Here is a 24,262-nt window from a genome sequence, read left to right on the forward strand (position 1 = left end):
TTGTACTACTTTTGCTGTACTGAATTTTTGCCATTACATTGCTCTTTGTTAGATTCGCGGGCAGCTTGTATTACCTTCTTTTTATTGTTTGTACGCAATATTCCATGTATGCCACTTCTGCTAGGTCCGAAATTGAGGCCTGCAGTACAGTGAAATAAATAAAATACGCCTGCGCGTGCCTCTAAATCTCGAGAAGTGCATTCTGGACGCTCAAAAATTGAATTCCTTCGTCGAATTCATGCTCCGTAAACTTATGACCTGGCTATAAGCACATGCGTGTGGATGTACCGTTTCAATCACTGCCGAAAGAACTGGGGTCGTATTCTTGTGCATTTTCCGCTGTCCATTTCGCGTCCATTCTGTTCGCTGTTGACATTGAGCTGCGGTGCACCTCACCATTGGCTGTATACCGCATTCAATTTCAGCCACCCCTTACACAAAATTTTTCAGTCTATAGAGTGTCTATAGACTTCTGTCTATAAAGTGTATAGAATGTTTACAGAAAAATGCTAGAGAACAGTCTATAGGCAATACAAATGCCATAGACAGTCTATAGACAATCTATAGATTTATGCCCACAAACTTTCAGTAGACATTTGTCGATAGATAGTCTATAGACTATGAATAGACAAAAAGCACTATGTATAGGTAGGCAAGCGTAGCAGGGGGCGGCAGAAAGTTAGGTGGGCGGATGAGATTAAGAAATTTGCGGGAACACGGTGGCCACAACTGGCGAAGGACAGGGTTAATTGGAGAGACACGGGAGAGGCCTTTGCCCTGCAGTGGGCATAGTCAGGCTGATGATGATGATGATAGAAAATGAATAGAGTCAATAAGAAATCCATATACTGTCTGTAGACCATTTTTATAAGGGAATGGTGAGGTGCGGTCGCCAACCGCCTAATGACCGGGTCACTCTACCCAGACGCCTGAAAGCCATGGGTTTATCTGAGATTCTGAGTTACGACTGGCAGATCTTCGAACTGACGCGAAATGGAAGACGGCAAAATGGACAGGTTGTATAACACGGCCCCTGCCCTCCCGGAGCAACCTCCCACAGGGCAGGAAAACATGTCACTCCCCAAGGACTTTGATGAGCGCAAGTTTAAAAAGGTGACCCGTATATCCTCGCAAGTAGAACGGAAACGACTGATTTTCAGCTTCCCCGCTGGCACGAAACACATTCGCTGATTGAACTGTGTCGAGCGGCTTATTTCTCTGCGACTCGAGGTACCGGTTAGTCGTCATGCGTCTTGTCTCAGCGCTCATCGTTGTCGCCCTCGGAGTGGCTTCACTGGTTGAGGCCAAGCTAGGACCTCCTGCAGGACCAGGAAAGCTGAAGCATGACGTGCAGGACGCTTTCTGGGTAGAGTATATTTATTTATTTATTCCTCAAATGCCCCTCGGCAGAGCTAGGCGGCTTCACAGGAGAAGGTTTTCAATGTAGGTCCTGAAGTTCGTCTCACTGGAGTGGTGTACCGCTCCTTCAGGCAGATCATTCAAGTCATTTGCTGTTTGCAGAAAAAAAAACGAGTGAAGATGCGATGACATGCGCGCGTGTGGAGGGTATACGGACTAAGAATGACTGATCCGGGATGAATGGCGGTGAGCGGCAGATACCTTGGTTTGGTTTATTGGGGTTTAATGTCCCAAAGCGACTCAGGCTATGAGGGACGCCGCAGTGAAGAGCTCCGGAAATTTCGACCACGTGGGGTTCCAATGGTGTTATCAATTTGAAAATGATAGAACTTATGATTTGCTATAATGCACTATTGATGAGAGCAAACGCCGTAGAGAACTTAGTGAAGTTTTCTATGTCGATTGTAGCGCCGCTACTCGCAGCCTAGTAGATGGAAGATGAAGCTTTACCGGGTTTTCAAGAAGCAGTGTCTGAGAATATCGGATGTAGTCACGCGCAGTTTGCTTTACGTCTACGTGGAAGGACCAAAAAAGATGAACGCTGTGAGCCAGTTTTAAAATATAGTCACCGTTATGCCGAGATACAAGTGGCTGTCATCGATGTTTTTTGGCTGCCCATTGAAAGAGTCATACCGTCGTCTATAAGGAGCTAGAATACCCAAAAAGCTGTCATTCTAGCCCAAAAGGAGTGCACAAAGGAGGATGTATCTCATTGTCAGAGAGTTTGCTGAAACTTGTCCCCAGAAGAAAGTTAATTGTTAATCGTATTCGATGGGAGACAGCCTGAACAGCTGGTCGTGGTTTCAGAGCAGGAAGCTGTGGAACTGAATTGCTTCACAGTGTCTGTCATGTGCGGTATTTTTTTGTAGGGTTTATAACTCCGGATTCGGCATCATATGTCGGGATGAAGCTCGGTGAGAAAGGTGCTTCCGGGGCCCACGGTGAGAAGGAACCTGTGTGACGGGAGAGCATAGAGCTTCTCAATATTACCAAGGCTGAAAAATGCCGCCATCGTCTACGCGAATTTCTTCAAGTGAATTTCCTCCAACTAGGGAATACTGGGATGTGCACACTTTGCGTTTCATGTGCAACATTCTCAGAAAAAGATTTTAAAAATTAAAAAATTGGAAGATACAGTTATGGAAGTCTTGAATATACTTGAAGGTACCAGTCTATTCTTGTGACATGTAGCGACATCTTTTTTTAAAACTGTTTCCATGGGTCGCATCGAACAGTTAAAACTGCCAGAGAAAACCAGTTGGGAACGCTTTTAGGATAGCAAAGGCATTAATAGAAAAGAGAAATGCAAGGCTGCCGTGAGGCGATCTGCGGATATATTTATTTTTGAAGTGAAATTGCTCATTGTATGAAAAAATAGCATTTATAAATGATTTCCCGCTCCAAAATGTTTTTTTCGGCAATTATTTGGTATGGGTTTGGCTAGTGTTAGGTCGAGAACGGGATTCTGCAGCAGACTGTTAGCTTGGCAGCTATGATATTTACTGTTTTGTACTACAACTTGTCTAATCAGTGGAGTTTTCACTTCTCCTTATTCGAATTTGCCTTATGTCATAAGTCGTGGCTGGCGACATACTAGAGTCGTCAGGGCTCCGGAAATTTCGATCCCCAGGGGTTCTTTAACGTGCACTGACACCGGACAGTACACGGGCCTCTAGAATTTCGCCTCCATCGAAATTCGACCGCCGCGGCCGGGATCGAGCCCGCGTCTTTCGGGTCAGCAGCCGAGCACCGTAACCACTGTCCACTTGTACAACATGACCTGGTGGTCGAGTTGGTCTGACATATCTAGTGAAGCAGCGCAACGGCACAAGGCCAAGGGAAGAAGAGGACAAACACAGCGCTGTGTTTGTCCTCTTCTTCCCTTGGCCTTGTGCCGTTGCGCTGCTTCACTAGACACTGTCCACTGCGGCAGCCTGACAGCGGTTTAAATGCGCTCATACAGCTTTTTATCCTCTCGCAGGCAATGGCGCACTTCCCGTTTTCTGTGGCCATATCGGACTCGAACAACGACACCATCTTCGAATGTGTGGCTGCTAACCGAACCGAAATTGATCCCGTGGCAAGGACAGGCACGTTTGTGTGGCTTTTCCCGGAAACCGAAGACTCACCTAAGTAAGATCACTTGCACCTCCAGTTCGTGTTCTTAAAGCTTAGAACACCGCGGATACCTCAGTCCGGAATATAACGTCCTTATGGCCTGTGCGTTCTGTTCATGAAAAATTGAAATAGAGAAATTCGTTTTCGAAGGAAGGAAATTGCTCAGTAACTGCCTCACATCTCGGGGGACACCTCAACCGCGCCTTTAGAGACGCTGGGAGCATCACACAAAAAGGCATAGTGGTGCCATTTTGGACGGTCTAGCAGGAATTGGTTTTTGAGGAAAGGAAATGGCTCAGTAACTTCCTCACTTAACACTTCAACCACAGCTTGAGAGAAGACGCTGGGAGCGTCGCACACAGAGGAGAAATTAGCAAATTGGCAAGCTGGTTTTAAGGACAGGAAATGGCGCATTATCTGCCTCACATATCACGGTGGACACCTGAACCGCGCCGTAGGGGAAGGGAGGGAGGCGGGAGTGAAGAAATGTTGACGCAGTGGAGTCTCCGGAATAATTTCGACCAACTAGCTAGTTGGTTAATTTCGGTGCGGAATAATTTCGACCAACGTTACCAATGATTCTTCCAATTAGGTGGCAACGAAGTGTCCTCGGTCCAAATGGCGTTGATATATTCGAGTAGGGTTTCGCATGCCCGATGAGGAGGGTTCGCCAGTAATTTGACTGTGACCTTATCCCTCCCGGGCACCCTCTCCTTGCGCATTCTGGCAAGAGCCGCGCGAAGGTCATGAAGCTGGAAAAGCTGATCCAGTTCAGGATTATCGCAGCCTGCATACGAATAATCCTGCCCACGCGGGTCTTGATCCTGATTGAGGTATTGTGAGCGCAAGGTGTTCGCCAGCTGCTTCGTGTTTCCTTGAAAGTTGTGTATCACACGAATGAGGTGTTTCTGGGTTCCCGAGCGTGTTTGTGTAGGGTCTATGAAACTCCTTAAGAGCCGCCAAGTGTTGCGGCTCGACATCTGTCTTGCTGCGCTGTTGCATTTATCTACCCTGTTAGTGTCGGCGAGCTGGGCAGCAAACTCGGCAGCTTGCTCGGTGATGTCAGAGGTGCGAGCGCGGGGTTTACGATTGTGTTTCCGCCGCCGCTATCACTTAGTGAGGCTGCGGCAAGCTTCCCAGAGGGGCATCAAGTCTTTATCCACATCCGATGCACACTGCTTAAGCTGGAGGCGCTGGGAGCTCCGCACACAAAGGCAGAAACATCTCACCACGCATGCGCATACGATGAGAGATGAGTTGCGCTGGCAAGCCTAAACCCAACCCTACCAGAGAGGAATGGGAGGCGGCCCTGCTTGCTTGCTCGGACCTTCAGGCCCAAAAGGCTTTGGTCAAGAGGGCTAAGCTGGCGGCTTCGACCAATGGGGTCCCGGAATAGGGACTCCACCCATTGCGGGGCTTTTTAAGAAAGCCTCACCTCTTTTATTAAATAAAGGCTTTTCATCATCATCATCATACGATCAGAAAAATTTAGGCGCAGAAATGATAGCGCCTGGTGTAAGCAGGCCATGTGGTGGTTCTAGTACCTCTTTAAGCAGTGGCAGTACTATGAATGACAATAGTAGTACAAGTCACGCTAATTATAACGGGAAGAATGGTTTTATCGCTATATTTCTTGCACGTAATTTTTTGGCTGCTTTGGGGACGGCCTCTTCGAATATTAATGAAAGGAAACTAGACAACGTCTGTCGAGCTACGGGAAATTGTAATCATACCTTTCGGAACCGGTGAAGTGCTCATAATGGTTTTTGTCGTTTTATATATTTGCAGGCTAGAAGTCCCGTTTTATTTGACAGCTGACGGCCCCGGAATGATAACCTTCACTATCGATGAAGGTGCGTATGTTTTTAAAAGCCTTATTGGGAAACCGAAACCATATGCTTTGCTCATAAACAAAACTTGGAAGATAATTGGTTATTGCGAACGTGTACCGAACAGCAGAAAGTAATTGAGCTGATTATTTGAAACGCTTCGAAAACCTTCGCAAAAAAGATTGCAGCACAATGGATCGTGATAGTGTTATGAGGTCCTGATCGCATGCACAACCATCGTTTTAGTGCAATCGCCCACATACAATTCGAATTACTTTAATAAATAATTAATGATCACTAATTGCTATATCCACTATTTCACGAGCATCGAATCACAACTCACGAAATGATATGGCAGACATGTGCACGCATCAGTCGTCCAATTACTATGAGACCGAGAATTCGACTTTCCTCGTTGAACTTTTACCTTTAATTATTTGTAATTACCATGTTTATATATGTACACACAAGTGCACGTCTTAAAACACCACACTAGGTCAAATACCGGAAGCACTGACTAGGTGCACCTGTATCCCGCTTTAATCACGGAGCTTTCCCGGCTTATGGGTGGCGTGCTCGTATCGCAGTTGAAGGGTGCTCGTATCGCAGTTGAAGGGTTCTTCAGTTTTCACTGTAGTAAATTTGCTTCGAATATTTAAACCATTTTAAGACGAAAAGAACGGCGCAAAATTTGGTGACAAATGGTGAAGGCGAAACGTTGAAAGGATTAGGTATTAAGGCGAAAGCCTTTAATGTCTCATCGTTGTAAGCAGCAGTTGTCGACAGAGAATGTCACGCTTTTCAGTTGGTCGAAACGGTCGTGACATCACAGTGCGCCAATTTCAAACGGGGCCAATTGTACTTTGGCTAGTAACCATGCAACTAATTGAAGGGACCATATAGTGATGCTCCAAGTAAGTGGGACTGAGCTTAGTTAATTGCTTAATTACCCAATTAGCCTAATTAACTTCTCTAGTCAGGCCATATAAATAAATAAAACATGGTAAGAAATTGGTCGAGCTCGGGAATCGAACCCCGGTCTTCGGAGTGCGAGACGAGCATACTATCCAATCCGCCATGCCAGCTCGATGGTTTGGAATGAACAAAGGCACGTCTAGTGAATACGGTGTCTTCGCTCACTGCCATCCTCCTCCCTTCCCTTCCGGCGAGGTTTAGGTGTCCACTGAGATATGAGAGAGAAATACATTTCCTTTCCTCAAAAACCAATTTACCGACGAGCGAGGCGTAGAACCGAATGGGCGATGGCGTTCTATGGACTGCCTGGCAGCGTTGCAAGACGCTCGCGCGTTCCACTCTTAGAGGCGAAGCTTAACATCTTAACCACACATCAGTGACCACACTTTAGGTCAAAAAAGTGCATCCCCCCCCCCCCCTGAATTTTGACGGCTGTCCACAGAGTTATGTGAGACAGTTACTGCGTAATTTTCTTTCCTCAAATACAATTTTCATTTTCTTCATTACGGGCCATCTTCGTATTTCTTCTTTCACTCCCACTTCCTCCGTTCCTCTACAGTGCGGTTCATTGTCCACCGAGATGACAGAGAGTTACTGCGCCATTTCCTTTCCTCAAAAACCGTTGCGTTGAAACGGCAAGGCATCGCGCCGAACGGGTGGTGGCGTTCCGTGGACTCCCTGGCAGCGCTACAACACGCTGTCGCGTTCCATTCCTAAAGGAGAAGCTTAAGCTTAAGCTTAATTAGCAGTTAATTAGTATTCAGGCATTAATCAGTAATTAACCATTAATTAGAGATTTGTCATCACTTAGTAATTAGTACTCAATTACATGTGACGCCACCAGTGCCACAGAAGCACTGAAAGTGGTGCGGAAAACGCTTTCGCCTCTACGCACTTTAGACAGTCAAAGTGCCCCCTGAATTTTTTGGTTTAATTGACTGGGTTGTATAGTTCTAGGTTGATAATGCAACAAAACGTTATTTCATATTCCAACTCGTCTGCGGCTCATAAAGAGGTAGAAGATCAGCCTCTTTTGTGCCTAAGGTTTTGTTTTTTTGTAAGGAATTCATCGGTTTCTTGCAGATCCTACTGTCAGGGAGGGAAAATTCTACTACGCGGACGAAAAGTGCGTCGTCCTGCACCTGGAGTTCAGTGGACATCGTAAGACATTTTTTTTATCATGACTGCGTTGAAACTGAAGTGCGCCTCCTCCCTCCCCCCCTAAAATATGATGAGAATGAACAGAAGACAGTCTCGAAAGACCCCGCTAAAACAATGGTTAGGCTTACGTAAAAACTTTCAATTGAGGATATCTCGCAAGAAACCGCTAAAACAATGGTTAGGCTTACGTAATCACTTTCAATTGAGGATATATCTCGAAAGAAACCACTAAAACAATGGTTAGGCTTATGTAATCACTTTCAATTGAGGATACTATGTTACAAAGGTATTGAGTGAGTCCGTCGTATAATGAAACTCTGGTGATGTTCGCAAAGAGATTGCCATCGTGGCGCAGTGGCCACAGCGTCCGGCTACCAAGCAAAGTGATGGTAGACTGAATTTGCTGGCTGCGGCGGCCATAGTTTCATCGAGGCAACCTGTAAATAAAAACTCGTATACAGGGATCACTCGAACAAGAAGAGAATGGACAGCTTCCATTTTTGGACGTCTTAGTGAAACGAAGCCAAACCGCACTCTCATTCAAAGTGTACAGAAAGAGCACTCATACTGGCCGCTATCTTCACTTTAACTCCCTTCACCCAGCCTCTCACAAGAGATCAGTGGTTGCCTCGCTTTTTCGTCGAGCAGACCGCATCTGCACAGAGCCAGAGGACGCCAAAGCCGACCGTCAAAGAGTTCGCAAGGACCTCTCCGAATGTGGCTACCCTTTGCCTTTCGTCAACGCTGTGGAACGAAAACTGTTGCGACCCCCGCGATCTGACAGTGGCCCAGCCGCCAAAAAACGTGCACCTGTGCCATATGTGCCCGGGATCAGCGAAACCTTGGCGCGCATCCTGCGTTCTTACGACGTCGAGGTGTCACATGTGCCGGCGAAGAAGTTGCGGCAAACTCTCGTGAACGTGAAAGACTGCCTGCCAAAGGAAAAGTTTCCGGGCGTAGTGTACAGTATACCGTGTAGAGACTGTAACCATGTGTATGTGGGTGAAAGTGGAAACTTTGTTAAAAGATTGAAACAACACCAGTATGATGTTGAAAACAAGAAAGCTTCGTCAAATGCACTCGCCGAACATTCCGAAAGCAGGCAGCATGACATAGATTGGAGCAATGCGCGCATTTTAAAAACCGAAAAGAATCTCAAAAGCCGCCTATATCTGGAATCATTAATCATTCAGACAACCGACCACACTCTTAATCGCACTGACGGGGCACTTCATAGTGCATACGCCCGCTGCCTAGGGCACATTTTAAAGCATAAATAGCCAGCCTTTCGCGTTTGTACCTTTTTGTGAACAAGGCTCCCGTGTGGGAGCCGAAACGTCGTTTAAAGTGTTCATTGTTTTTTGGACGGTGTTCTGCCTTCTTCTTCATGTACACCCCCGACCAGACGGGTTTCGGTCCAACCCTCGACTTCATCAACTTACGCCGGTCGTATGGCCAAAGAGCAATCACCGAAATCCGTCGATTTACTTCCGTGACTACTCGAGTGGCATCATTCAAAGGTCACTTGAACTTCAACATGACATGCAAGACCCTTGGTCTCATTCCTCGGTCCCTCCGCCTCAACAGGCCCGTTGCAACAAGTTTCGGCTACAGTGTGGTCGCCAAGGCTGAACGACTTCTATTACAGGCAAGAATTTTAGATTGCAAACAAACAATTAGGAAACTAGAAAACGAAGCTTTCTTTGCACGACGCCAGCTAGAGCACCAGTACCAAGGCTGAACGACTTCTATTACAGGCAAGAATTTTAGATTGCAAACAAACAATTAGGAAACTAGAAAACGAAGCTTTCTTTGCACGACGCCAGCTAGAGCACCAGTACTCAGCAGTTTTCCCAAGCGTGCAGCTACACGCCAATTTTCAGGCCAAATTAACTGCAGCCAGAGCAGAACAGTCTCACGAAAACAAACTCAACAGGCTTACACATCAGGATAGGCCTGCAAGCAGCAACGTCACTTTGTCAACAGTTCACAGCCTGTCCTCGTATAAGCCTAATCCGGCTGAAATGTCCGTACTTAACTTGGGCCTAAACTTCAATGTGGCGCCGGCGCCAGACAAAAGAAAAATTGTATGCGCGGTGGAGAATGCAATCAGCAAGGTGGAACCATTCCGCCGCGAAGAAGCCCGTACTCGCGCGATCGGCGCTCTTTCGAGGTTGCGTCCGCTTCAGGCCTCCTCGACACTCTCTTCAGCTCAGCGCAACGCAATCAAGCAACTCCAGGCTAATGTAGATTTGGTCATTCTACCAGCTGACAAAGGAAATTCCACTGTTCTTCTCGACAAGATCGACTACAAGAGCAAAATGCTGGCCCTGCTGAATGACCAGAGCACTTACGTGCGTCTCAAGAAGGACCCAACGGCAAAGATACAGACACAGTTGCAAAAGCTTCTATCGGACGTCTTTCGAGTGGTGCCACCCCAGCACAAGTCCCTCTACTTCGCGCTACTATGTCACAATGGCTCAGCTCCGGCGTTGTATGGCCTTCCTAAGATACACAAAACCGATGTTCCAATGAGGCCTATCGTAGATTTCACCCGTTCACCCCTCTACAAGCTCTCTGGCTTCCTGCATCGCATACTTGCTCCGCTCGTCGGAAGAACCCCCACCAATGTGCGTCATTCTGCTCACTTTATAGAAAAAGTTCGAAACGTGCGTCTTGACGACTGTGACATGATGGTCTCTTTTGATGTCAAGTCGCTCTTCACGAGCGTTCCAATTGACTTAGCAGTCGAGGTTTGCGCGGCAGCCCTGGAATCTGATGCCACTTTGCCTGGCAGGTCGCCAATCGATGTACCGGATCTCAGGCGACTCCTGCATTTCTGCCTGAGTAACACTTATTTTACTTTCGACCATGTGTTTTACAAACAAGTTCACGGCACAGCCATGGGCGCTTCAGTTTCTGTTACCGCTGCAAACCTAACAATGGAATGGCTGGAAAGCCGCGCACTAGATTAATTCAGCCCACAACCAAAGATTTTTGTGCGGTACGTCGATGACTGTTTTTCTATTATCAAGAAGGATGCTTTACTTGATTTCACAGCGCATCTTAACAGCATCGAAGAAGCCATCCAGTTCACAGTCGAACAAGAAGAGAATGGACAGCTTCCATTTTTGGACGTCTTAGTGAAACGAAGCCAAACCGCACTCTCATTCAAAGTGTACAGAAAGAGCACTCATACTGGCCGCTATCTTCACTTTAACTCCCTTCACCCAGCCTCTCACAAGAGATCAGTGGTTGCCTCGCTTTTCGTCGAGCAGACCGCATCTGCACAGAGCCAGAGGACGCCAAAGCCGACCGTCAAAGAGTTCGCAAGGACCTCTCCGAATGTGGCTACCCTTTGCCTTTCGTCAACGCTGTGGAACGAAAACTGTTGCGACCCCCGCGATCTGACAGTGGCCCAGCCACCAAAAAACGTGCACCTGTGCCATATGTGCCCGGGATCAGCGAAACCTTGGCGCGCATCCTGCGTTCTTACGACGTCGAGGTGTCACATGTGCCGGCGAAGAAGTTGCGGCAAACTCTCGTGAACGTGAAAGACTGCCTGCCAAAGGAAAAGTTTCCGGGCGTAGTGTACAGTATACCGTGTAGAGACTGTAACCATGTGTATGTGGGTGAAAGTGGAAACTTTGTTAAAAGATTGAAACAACACCAGTATGATGTTGAAAACAAGAAAGCTTCGTCAAATGCACTCGCCGAACATTCCGAAAGCAGGCAGCATGACATAGATTGGAGCAATGCGCGCATTTTAAAAACCGAAAAGAATCTCAAAAGCCGCCTATATCTGGAATCATTAATCATTCAGACAACCGACCACACTCTTAATCGCACTGACGGGGCACTTCATAGTGCATACGCCCGCTGCCTAGGGCACATTTTAAAGCATAAATAGCCAGCCTTTCGCGTTTGTACCTTTTTGTGAACAAGGCTCCCGTGTGGGAGCCGAAACGTCGTTTAAAGTGTTCATTGTTTTTTGGTCGGTGTTCTGCCTTCTTCTTCATGTACACCCCCGACCAGACGGGTTTCCGTCCAACCCTCGACTTCAGGGATCACTAAGATAGAAAAACGTACTCGTATTGCTCGCCTCAACATTCCATGATGAAGCATGCTCCAGAAAAACTAGTGCTGGATGAGCGGAGAGTTTCACAAGTACGTTTGAAAATGTCCAAGCTCTTCTAGCCTCACATGATCAAGAACGAAGGCATAAGAAATTCCATTCCCACGACATCCATTATGTCGACGCATTAAGAATGGGCGGAAAGGAAACGCCTCACACCCTTCATATTTTGTGGGCGCAAACTTTATGTTCATGTAGAATATTTTCCTTTAAGTTTTCATAAAGTTTGTGCCCACAGAACATCATGTGCATCTTCCAACTCGCCTATCATTCAATTCTGTTGTCTCAGACTATGCTGCACATATGTACGGGGGTAATGTCATCTGCGACAAAAATGACATGTTCGCGCGTGGGCAAAAACACGTGAAAGCCGAGTGGAATGCTCAGCTTTTTGACGAATTTCGCAGTGCGGCCCATCCATTCTGAATACAGTGTAAGAAAGAAGTCAATATTTTGTGTAATCATAATTTGATGTAATAAGATGACAGAGGAAGGGTCGCTACGGTTTGCGCCGAAAGTAATGCGAAAAGGTTGGTATAACTTTCTTATTTTCTGACAGACGTCGTTTTAATTCTAAACGCTTGTAGAGCATCTGTTTCCCTATTCGAAGGTACAACTTAAGACAGCCTCCACCACAAGCAATGGATTTGGGCCAGCATCAATTTATCCACTGGGTGCCTATTCGTTTCACTTGTCGGTTATTTTTTCCCTCTGCATGGTTTGTATTCAACGAATTGTATTCCTTGCTTAAAATTTTTAAAGAATCTCAGCCCATTGCTCTTGTCAATGGCGCCATAGCCGTGAACATTCAGCAGCCTCCTGTGTACATCGGACAGCCTGCATCTTTGCTTCGTAAAACTCCATTTCTTCCCTTTGGAATTCATTAGCTACGAGCGCTAAAAAAATAAAGCTTATTATAGAGGAAGAGTTACTCTACAATCGCATAGAATTTGTACGATGTATATCAGGTGATAAGCACGTTATGTGAACTTTGCATTATTGCGTTGCTTCCGCTAATTGATAACATACATGCAGCTCAAAAAAATTCAGGGGGCACTTTGACTGTCTAAAGTGCGTAGAGGCGAAAGCGTTTTCCGCACCACTTTCAGTGCTTCTGTGGCACTGGTGGCGTCACATGTAATTGAGTACTAATTACTAAGTGATGACAAATCTCTAATTAATGGTTAATTACTGATTAATGCCTGAATACTAATTAACTGCTAATTAAGCTTAATCTTAAGCTTCGCCTTTAGGAATGGAACGCGACAGCGTGTTGTAGCGCTGCCAGGGAGTCCACGGAACGCCACCACCCGTTCGGCGCGATGCCTTGCCGTTTCAACGCAACGGTTTTTGAGGAAAGGAAATGGCGCAGTAACTCTCTGTCATCTCGGTGGACAATGAACCGCACTGTAGAGGAACGGAGGAAGTGGGAGTGAAAGAAGAAATACGAAGATTGCCCGTAATGAAGAAAATGAAAATTGTATTTGAGGAAAGAAAATTACGCAGTAACTGTCTCACATAACTCTGTGGACAGCCGTCAAAATTCAGGGGGGGGGGGATGCACTTTTTTGACCTAAAGTGTGGTCACTGATGTGTGGTTAAGATGTTAAGCTTCGCCTCTAAGAGTGGAACGCGCGAGCGTCTTGCAACGCTGCCAGGGAGTCCATAGAACGCCATCGCCCATTCGGTTCTACGCCTCGCTCGTCGGTAAATTGGTTTTTGAGGAAAGGAAATGTATTTCTCTCTCATATCTCAGTGGACACCTAAACCTCGCCGGAAGGGAAGGGAGGAGGATGGCAGTGAGCGAAGACACCGTATTCACTAGACGTGCCTTTGTTCATTCCAAACCATCGAGCTGGCATGGCGGATTGGATAGCATGCTCGTCTCGCACTCCGAAGACCGGGGTTCGATTCCCGAGCTCGACCAATTTCTTACCATGTTTTATTTATTTATATGGCCTGACTAGAGAAGTTAATTAGGCTAATTGGGTAATTAAGCAATTAACTAAGCTCAGTCCCACTTACTTGGAGCATCACTATATGGTCCCTTCAATTAGTTGCATGGTTACTAGCCAAAGTACAATTGGCCCCGTTTGAAATTGGCGCACTGTGATGTCACGACCGTTTCGACCAACTGAAAAGCGTGACATTCTCTGTCGACAACTGCTGCTTACAACGATGAGACATTAAAGGCTTTCGCCTTAAAAATTTCTTCTCCGGAACGATGAGAGAAACCCTACTCGAGCAAAGGTGCTAAAAGGAAGTCTACACCAGGATAAAAGCAGCATATAGAGGAGAATTTTCCAGCAAGGATATTTGCTGCTTTGTACATTATGTAAATGCAGAAATGCTGCCGCTTACGGCAGGGACCAATCAGCATATCTGCACGTAAATGACGCCGCCAGCAAACTCACTGCGGAAGATCCGAGAACACCGCTCAGGTAGTCGGGTCATTCGCTGGGGCTAATATTTAATGAGCTAGTATTTTGATCGCGGACATTCCGAAGACGCAAATTGTAATGAACGCGGTTTCAGTGCCCTTTCATTAATTTCAACTCCGCGTAGCCTCCGCTAGTGTCATTCGGTTATGGCTCTCACCACAACGTCCTGAACAACATCACCCTGAGGCACACCTAGACGCGCTCAAATGAATGCTACAGACGGCGTTATACACAGCGCGTGTTCTTTGAAAAAATTTGTTCTTTCTCTACCGGCCCATTCTAACGAAGTTTTCGCAAATTGCGCCCGTAGTTTGATTAAGCCAGAACAGAGGACAAGGGAGAAATTTTCCATGATGGACTTGGCCCTCATTATCTTCGCGATGAAAGTGATTGCAGTGTTGCTTTGAAATTCGTTGATGAGCCTTCGATCCTTACATATGCTAATATTTATTTAGCAAGTTAGCAGTGGCTGCCAACACCGTTAATGCACTTTGGGTCAACGGGCCTGTACAGTTCTGCTTCACTCAGCCGTTTTCGCAGATTCAAACATTAAGCTACCCTATTTCGAAAGCGAACTGCCTCATTAGCTAGTTTTTATGAACATGCGAGCAAGCCCTCATAAGGTATACGTTGGCGCTATAGGTTGGTTTATGGTTTATGGGGTTTAACGTCCGAAAGCGACTCAGGCTATGAGAGACGCCGTAGTGAAGGGCTCCGGAAATTTCGACCACCTGGGGTTCTTTAACGTGCACTGACATCGCACAGCACACGGGCCTCTAAAATTTCTCCTCCAACAGTAATTCAGCCGCCGCGGCCGGGATCGAACTCGCGTCTTTTGGGTCAGCAGCCGAGCACCATAACCACTGAGCCACCGCGGCGGCGCTAGGTTAGCGCTATACCGCGAATTCTTAATAAGTTGATGGAAACGACTCAACAACGCTAACAGACAGGTCCATCACGTATTAGCGCTGTTAAGTCGTTTCCGTCTACATACACGTACCCAAGCAGAGCAGCTAATGGGCCCAATATCGGAAATGTATTGGCAATTGCCGGTTCCACAAATAAGGACCAGAGTAAAGCCATTCATTTCCAATGTTGGACTGATTATCTGTGCTGCCTGGGAACCAGCCCGATTAAGCCCTCCTCTTGAGTTTTAACAAGACATAGTGCTCAATTTAATATCTTCTTTTTCTATCGATATCATTTCTAGAATGCTTTCTGTGGACCCTGAAGGAACTCAAGGACTCGGTGCCTCAAGACTGCATCGACCAGTTCGAGGACGCGTGTGGCATCGTAGTTCGTCAGCACAGCAGAGATCTTTGCCCAGATGGAGAGGGAGACTACTGATCTTCCAGCAGCAGTGCCTAGAAAATGTTCACTCAGAAATAAGAAAATTCTGAGAAATACACAGTGCATATTAGTTCTTGATATCACCGTCGCATTACATTAATGAAAGAATAGCGCTGTTCCGACCCAGTTGTTGGTTGTTGTCATTGTTCTAATCAACTTTCATATTTTATTTGATTCCATGTTACCTTAACGGCCGCGTTTCACTTGACCACAACGTAGAATAAGTGAACGCAGAGGGATAGAAAAACACCACAAAGCACTCACATTAACTAGCTTACTGCTTCCCGCTCCGTCCACACTTATACAAATCAACGCGTAAGCGCACCTACGAAAAAAAAATACAAACAATCAGGGGAAATTTCACGTCCCTCATCTATGGCAGCGAAAAACTTCGCATGAAACAAAACCACGGAAAAAACTAAAACAACATTTCTGCACACCGAAGGAGCTCAACAAACTATTAGTACATATACCCGCAGCCTTGAAACCGCCGTTATCGGGTCAATGCGCCTAAGAAAAGCCGCTCCTTATCGCTTACTAACATATATGGCATGCTGACGCAATTTTCTTCAAGCGTTGAAATTTCGCCAGTTGCAACTATCTTCATCGTGGTCTTATCAGGGGACCTGCGCAAAATTTGTGTGCTCTAAGAAAAGTCCATGTTTTCAGTCTCTGGAATTTATACCTGGGTGTCCAGAGAAAACCCCAGTGGTGTTTATTGTTAATGAGGTATTTTTAAGGAGCAAGGGTAGCTTTGACCAAAGAGTGTCATAACATAAGGTGGTTTTCATTGCACAAGGTGGCGTCAACGACCCATTTCCCAAGGATTTCACACTAAAGAAGCCGTGCACTAGACCAGGACAGTGCTTGTACCATTGCATCACTGGTTGGTAGGCTGCAGCAACCCCGCACCTCCCGCATGCGAGGCGGAGGCTCAAACCACTACGGTTACCCCACTGCGGTTAACCACTGCGGTTACCCCAGTGGTGTTGTGTCCCCTGAGCCTTTCATTTAAACATCTGCCAGCTTCGCCGGCGGAGCCAACAGAGGTCACCACGACAAATATCAGCAAGAAGTTTTATTCGGCGCTGCTATCCCTCTGGCAAATTACAGAATTGTCCCACCACGTTATGATGAGCAAAGTTCGAGTTTACATGAGTTCACTCTTTCTAAGTACAAAAGCGGCCCTGCGCTCTCCATACACGAAGATGCCTATAGCAACCTGGCTACAGCTATAGTCCTCACCTGCAGGAGAGCTCGCGCACGGGCACTCCACAAACACACGGGCGAGGACGCGGTTGTAGCCATCACGAACCCCTCCCTCCAACCGATTGCCACCCTTCACATAACTCCTACTGCCACTTCGGAGGAGGCCGAGGAGGCCGCCATTGCCCTGGCCATCACACGTACGAAGGCCCGATATATTCTATCCGGCTCTAAAACTGCCATACTAAATTTTTCTCGCGGAAGAGTTCACGTCCCTGCATTTCGCATACTGAACTCCCTCGCCGCACACCCACCCCGCCACATGGAGTTGATATGGGTGCCTGCCCACACCGGGAATCCCGGAAACGAGGCCGCCAACGCTTTAGCCCGAGGTTCTCTCAACCGGGCACCGGCGGCCTCCGACCTGGGGTTCTCGCGGGAGCGCATGCACTCATTCAGAGAAATGACGCAGGCCTGCAAAGCCGAGCGTCGGCTCTACCTTCCACCCCATCCCACCCTCGACTATTATCATCAGACACTTTGGAGGTGGCTTCAAACACGCACACCTTACCCTCCCCTTATATACGCTCACGCTATCACCAAGTCTTCACAAACCCCTCCTGTACCCTCTGCCACCACCCCAAAGTGACTCTAGACCATGTCCTTTTCCTTCTCTCCGGCGGATCCTCCCCCGCGGGGCCTGGAGCACCTTACCACTTGGGAGGCATGGGAGACGCAACTGCGTTCTGAGGACCCGGCCAAGCAAGCGATCGCCACCGGCCGGGCTGCCAGCGTCATGACCTCTCCAGGTCGGAAATTGAAAAGTTGGAGGTACTCATCAGGAAAGCCTACAAGACGGCACTGGGGCTACCGAACTCCACGCCAACGGCAAAGCTCATGGCTCTAATAGTTCATAATACCCTCAAAGAGATGTGGGAAGCACAATGGCTCTCACAACTAAGTAGGCTCGCACTTACAAAACCCGGCAGAGAACTGCTCGAAAAAATCCATGTTAATCAGCCCTATACAATTGACCAAAGAGAAGAGGTCCCACGCGATGTGAAAAGACGCATGAACGTGCACCCCATTCCGCGGAATATGCATCCAGCCTATAACATCGAGAGGAGTAAAGCAGGAGGGGAAGCCCTGAAGAAGAAATGGTTTGGTTTAGTTTGGTTTTATGGGGTTTAACGTCCCAAAGCGACTAAAGCTATGAGAGACGCCGTACTGGAGGGCTCCGGAAATTTCGACCACCTGGGGTTCTTTAATGTGCACCGACGACATCGCTTAGTGCACGGGCCTCTAGAATTTCTCCTCCAAAGAGAAATGGGACAAGCAAATTAACACCCTTTTCGTGGATGCAGCAGGACCAAAGAATGGAGTCATGACTATTGGGGTCTCAACGCCTTCAGGGTCGATGGTGAACTGCGCCTCGGTGAAAACATCTAACCCCACTCACGCAGAGGGGGCAGCTATTGCATTAGCTGTAGCATCTAACCCAACGCCGTTGTGCTCAATGATTCCCAGAACGCCTGTCGCAACTTGAATAACGGATTAATTCACAAGTCAGGGTTGTCATTGCTGACTAAGCATCCACCCAACCAAGTCTCAGTCATCTGGTTCCCCGGTCACCTGGAACTACCAGGAGGAAACGAAGCCGCCCACAGGCATGCCCGAGCTCTCCTATACCGGGCGTCTCCCCCTGATGCCCATGAAGGGTGCCGTGAGCTAATAGGTTTAGCAGTGTATGCTGACAATCTTGCGCCATACAGAACAGCCAGAAAAGAGTACCCAACACCACACAAATCCCTCGACAAGTTAGAAGAGAACACCCTTAGGAGACTACAAAACAACACATACCAAAAACCATGCTAAATTACACCAGTTGTACCCTACACTATACTCTCCGCAGTGTCCACATTGTGGAGCGGTAGCTAACCTCTACCATATGGTGTGGGCATGCCAATATAATCAATTAGTTGACCCCATTCCCAACCCCTCGGAGGAGCAGTGGGAGGCTATTCTGCTCAGCGATGATCCTGACCGTCGGCACTGGCTGGTGGGAGGGCCAGCGCAGCAGCAGCAGCCAGTGGACTACCGGACTAGGCGGCCCACCCACTTGTTCTGAGAATATTGCCACGCGCCTAACGCGCCGCGCGTCCTCCGCGCTGAGTCGAAGAAGACGACGAAGCGGCGGCGGGCTCTCGTGGCGCGCTGTTCTGTTCTGTGTCGTGGAAGCTGGCTCCATAATTAAAAGAAGGCTCCCGGTCTTGGGTTCTTTCCGACGTCTACCTTCACGGCTCCTCTGGTCGTGACACTGGTGGAGGTGCGGCCGATGCTCCCTACTCCTGAGGACGACTCGACGCGTCCGCCTCTAGTGACCACCCCTGTCCATCGTGCCAGCCGGAGGATCCGCGGCCTGTCCCCCGAGGCCCTTCCTATTGTCAGCGCGCCTTCAACTACCACTCCACTCATGGCGACGCCACTGCCCGCCCTGCCTACGACTGTCTCTGCAGCCAGCCCCACCTATCTAACCCTTCAGACTCCACGCACGCCTAAGCCCTTTCACGGCGACCTGTTTGAAGATGCCGAAGACTGGTTGGCTCACTACGAACGTGTCGCGACCTTTAACTGCTGGGACGACGCTACACAGCTCCGTAACGTTTACTTCAGCCTTGAAGACTCTTCACGAACGTGGTTCGAAAACCATGAGACTACTTTCTCTACGTGGCCGGACTTTCGACGTCAGCTCCTGAGTACGTACGCCAACAGAGACCGCCGGGAGAGCGCAGAGCGTGCACTGTCCTCTCGAATTCAGCTTCCCAATGAGGGTGTTGCCATGTACGTCGAGGATGTGAAGCGTCTTTGCCATCGCGCCGATCCGGCCATGCCTGAAGAAAAAAAGCTGCGGCACCTGATGCGCGGCGTAAAAGACCAGCTCTTTTCCGGCCTCGTGCGGAACCCGCCCTACACCGTCGCGGAGTTCCTGGCCGACGCCGTGCACATGGAGAAATTGCTGCAGCAAAGATCCCATCAGTACGACCGGCAACTGCGCCAAACGTCGACTCTATCAACGTTGGACCGGTTCGACCATGATCCCAGGACGAATCCGGACTCCCTTCGCGAACTCATCCGTTCCGTGGTCCGCGAGGAGCTGCAGCACCTTCAAGCCACCTTTGCCTCTCGCGTCGATTCCGTCACCAGCGTCATCCGCGAGGAAGGCCGACAGGCACTCAGGGCGCAAGACGCTGCAGCTGTGCCGCCGCCGCAACCGACCCCATACGATCCCGCGCCGTATCCGACTCCTGTCCAGCCAGTCACGTACGCGGACGTCGTGCGCCGCGCGGCCCCATCTCCTGGGCCTTCGCCTTACACCGCACCATTGGTCGCGGTGCACTCTGCCCAGCCGACTCCTTACTGGGCGGATCGGCGCCAGGCACCGCGGAAGACTGACCTCTGGCGCACTCCGGATCAACGCCCGCTCTGCTACCACTGTGGTGAGGCCGGCCATCTCTACCGGCGGTGCCCCTATCGCGAAATGGGACTACGCGGTTTTTCTGTCGACAGCCCCCGTCCACGCCCTGGAGAGCGCCCTCAAGACATCGCCGAGTATGTCACCCGCCAGCGTAGTTCACCATCTCCTCCGCGCCGCGAGTCGCGATCGCCCTCTCCACGCCGGTCTTCGCCCTCTGGGTCCCGTTTCGCCTCAGGACAACGTGGTTCCTCGAGCCCTCGTCGGGAAAACTAGCTCCGGCGGCCTTTGGAGGCGAGGCCGCTGAACGCCGTTCTGACGCAAAGCTTCCACCGCTGCAGCAACTGAATCGCCCCGACGTCGCACGCCGCATCGCTGCACAGTTTTCCCCGACGCGCCTTTCGTATCGCCGCGATGCCGCAACCCCAATCGCCGACCCGCTTCCGCCGCCGCACCGACCCAATCGCCCCGACGCCCAATGCCGCATCGCCGAAGAGTTTCCCCCAACGCGCCGCTTGAATCGCTCCGACAGCGCAACCCCAGTCGCCGACCAGGTTCCGCCGCCGCACCGACTGAATCCTCCACAACAGCCATCGACGGGCCGTGCTGAAGGCAGGGTCTCCTTGGATATCCCTGTTCTCGTCGACACAAAGGAGGTCAGCGCGTTGGTTGATACGGGCGCAGATTACTCTATCCTTAGCGGACGGCTTGCGACGGCCCTGAAAAAAGTGACGACACCCTGGGACGGTCCCGACATACGCACGGCAGGCGGACATCTTGTCGCACCACTCGGCATGTGTGCGGCCCGGGTTACGGTTCGAGGCTGCACATTCGTTGCCACTTTTCTCGTTCTCCGCTAATGTTCTCGCGATGTCATCCTTGGCATCGACTTTCTTCGCGAGCACGGTGCGAACATAGACCTCCCGAACCGCTTGGTGACGTTTTCTATCGCAATGGCCACAGAAGAACCTGCGCACCAGGGTTCTCGGTCCGCCCTGCGAGTCGCCGACGATAACGTTACGGTGCCACCACGTGCCAGCATTCTCACGAGAGTTACCTGCGACGAGCCACATAGGGGACTCCGGGTTGTCGAGCCTAATGTCTCCCTCGTACTCACTAAGGGGGTTGCGGTGGCACGGGGCCTTGGATCCTTTCATGACGGTTGTACAGAGGTCCTTGTCACCAACTTCTGCAATGAACATCGACATCTGTTCCGTGGCACAGCCATCGCTTACGTCGACCATGTTCAGGAAGTGGCCGAATACTTTGCTTGTGCAAAGGACACACCTGGAGCTGACGCCGAAGCGGTCACCAGCGTAGACATAAATCCTGGCCTTCCACCCACTGAAAAGAGGCAACTCCAGGACCTCTTGCGGGAGTTTGGTGCGTGTTTCACGTCGTCGTCCAAAGTGCGCCAAACATCGATAGTTAAACACCACATTATCACGCATGAAGGAGCCCGACCCATCCATCAGCAGCCCTATCGTGTGTCCCCTCGTGAGCGAGATGCTATTCAAACACAGGTCGAAGAGATGCTCACAGACGGCGTCATCCAACCGTCAAGCAGTCCGTGGTCGTCTCCTGTCGTCCTCGTGAAAAAGAAAGACGGGACACTACGGTTCTGCGTCGACTTATGGAAGCTGAACAGTGTGACCAAGAAAGACGTGTACCCGCTCCCGCGTATCGACGACTCCCTCGACCGACTTCGTCAAGCCAAGTACTTCTCTTCGGTCGACCTCAGAAGTGGTTATTGGCAGATAGAAGTTGATGAAAGGGACTGTGAGAAAACCGCCTTCATTACACCGGACGGGCTGTATGAATTTCGCGTCCTCCCATTCGGGCTCTGCTGTGCTCCTGCCACGTTCCAAAGAATGATGGACACCGTTCTCACCGGTTTGAAGTGGCAGACCTGTCTTGTTTATCTTGACGATGTCATCATTTTTTCCGCAACGTTCACGGAACATCTGCACCGCCTCAGGACTGTCCTCAAAGCCGTTCGATCCGCCAACCTCTCCCTCAAACCAGAAAAATGCCACTTTGGGTTCACCGAATTGAAGTTCCTCGGGCACGTCATTAGCGCTGACGGAATCCGCGCTGACCCAGAGAAGCTTCCTGCCGTTTCTGCCTTTCCGGTCCCTTCCCACAAAAAAGCAGTCCGAAATTTTCTGGGCCTGTGCTCCTATTATCGCCGCTTCATTAGAAACTTCGCCCAGCTCGCCAGCCCTCTGACGCTCCTAACCCGTGAAGACACGTCAGTTTCCTAGGGCAACAAACAACAGACTGCCTTCGACGAGTTACGACGCCTACTCCAATCACCACCCATCCTGGCACATTTCGACGAAAATGCCGATACGGAGGTGCACACGGATGCGAGCAACGTCGGTCTTGGCGCCGTTCTAGTTCAGCGGCAAAACGGTGTCGACAAAGTAATTGCCTACGCCAGCCGCGCACTGTCGCGTTCTGAGTTGAACTACTCTACCACGGAAAAAGGATGTTTAGCGGTAGTCTGGGCCGCCGCCAAGTTCCGCCCATACCTCTATGGCAGACCATTTCGTATCGTCACCGACCACCACTCGCTGTGCTGGCTGAAAAATTTAAAGGACCCTTGCGGCCGCCTAGCACGTTGGGCATTACGCCTGCAGGAATTCGATTTCACCGTCACCTACAAGTCAGGCAGGAAACACACCGACGCTGATACCTTGTCACGCGCTCCCGTCGAACCTCCTCCGCAAGACACCTCCGACGATGATAGCTTCCTTGGAGCGGTCAGCACATCTGACCTCGTTTCCAGACAGCGTGCCGACGCCGAGCTCCGTCTGCTCATCGAACATCTCGAAGGTGGGTGCCCTGAAATACCACGAAACCTAGCTCGTGGACTATCGTCGTTCTGCCTGCGGAGAGGGGTGCTTTATAAAAAGAACTCTACTTCAAGTCCGACAACTTACCTGCTCGTCATACCGTCTGATCTGCGGGATGAAGTCCTCCTTGCCTGCCATGATGAACCGACTTCCGGCCACCTTGGAGTTACCCGCACCTTATCCCGAATCCGGCAGAACTATTACTGGCCCAACCTAACTTCAAGTGTCAAGCATTATGTCCGGACATGCCGGCAATGCCAGCGGCGAAAAAAACCCGCGCTCAAGCCTCCTGTACTGCTTCAGTGCATCGAGCCGCCACAAATACCATTCGACAAAGTCGGCATGGACCTTCTGGGGCCATTTCCTCTCTCGTCTTCCGGCCACAAGTGGATCGTTGTCGCCACAGACTACTTGACCCGCTACGCTGAAACGAAGGCCCTTGCGCGAGGTACTGTCGCCGAAGTTGCCCACTTCTTTATGCACGACATCGTGCTTAGACACGGCGCCCCATCGGCCATCATTACTGACCGAGGCAAGGCGTTTACAGCCCGACTCCTACGTGACATCTTAGCGCTTAGCCATACATCTCATCGACCAACAACAGCGTATCATCCCCAAACCAATGGTCTAACGGAACGGCTCAACAAAGCATTGGCGGACATGATCTCGATGTACGTCGACGTTGAACACAAAACCTGGGATGAGGTCTTGCCGTACGTCACCTTCGCATATAACACCGCGACGCAGGAAACCACCCAGTTCACCCCGTTCCGTCTCGTGTATGGCAGAGAGGTCCGCATGATGCTAGACGCCATGCTGCCGTACGGCGACGCAGAGCTTCCCCCTGAAGCTGGCCACTTCGTGGAGCAAGCAGAGCAGGCCCGTCAGCTGGCCCGCTTGCACATCAAGGACCAGCAATCCGCCGATGCCCGACACTATAACCTTCAGCACAGGGACGTGCACTACGAGCCGGGCGACCACGTGTGGGTGTGGACACCAGTGCGCCGCAAGGGATTGTGCGAAAAGCTTTTAAACAGGTATTTTGGCCTGTACAGAGTCCTGTGCCGCCTGAACAGCGTCAACTACGAAGTTGTCCCCCATGGAACTGTGGTCGCCGGCCCTCAGCGTCAACGGCCTGAAATCGTGCATGTAGTGCGCTTAAAGCCGTACTTTTCGCGTGACTGAGCGCTGTGTACACGCTGTTTCGTACCTTTTCCCCTTACCCCACGTGTGAACTTGACTCTCCCTGCATGTCATCTAGCGCGCACTGTATAGTTCACCTCACCCCCAGTCTTTTT

The 24,262-nt window shown here is 49.7% G+C and overlaps 1 protein-coding gene across 1 annotated transcript; it reads left to right on the plus strand.

The window, feature by feature from the left end:
• Positions 1 to 1,246: 1,246 nt before the first annotated feature.
• Positions 1,247 to 15,425, plus strand: LOC149347812 (uncharacterized). The gene is made up of 5 exons (XM_089585682.1): positions 1,247 to 1,366; positions 3,401 to 3,552; positions 5,326 to 5,390; positions 7,425 to 7,502; positions 15,289 to 15,425. Exons 1-5 carry the CDS (start codon positions 1,247 to 1,249, stop codon positions 15,423 to 15,425), a joined length of 552 nt encoding a protein of 183 aa, XP_089441808.1.
• The last annotated feature ends 8,837 nt before the right edge of the window (positions 15,426 to 24,262 follow it).

Source organism: Amblyomma mixtum, chromosome 4 (assembly GCF_055824585.1).
Source record: "Amblyomma mixtum isolate Tamu chromosome 4, ASM5582458v1, whole genome shotgun sequence".
In the NCBI taxonomy this organism is placed as follows: domain Eukaryota; kingdom Metazoa; phylum Arthropoda; class Arachnida; order Ixodida; family Ixodidae; genus Amblyomma; species Amblyomma mixtum.

Bases quoted from the DNA above. Each gene is read 5' to 3' on its own strand.
- LOC149347812 (XM_089585682.1), top strand. From the start codon at position 1,247: ATGCGTCTTGTCTCAGCGCTCATCGTTGTCGCCCTCGGAGTGGCTTCA. The intron at 5,391-7,424 runs GTGCGTATGTTT...GGTTTCTTGCAG, and splicing joins AACCTTCACTATCGATGAAG to ATCCTACTGTCAGGGAGGGA. The intron at 7,503-15,288 runs GTAAGACATTTT...TATCATTTCTAG, and splicing joins CCTGGAGTTCAGTGGACATC to AATGCTTTCTGTGGACCCTG.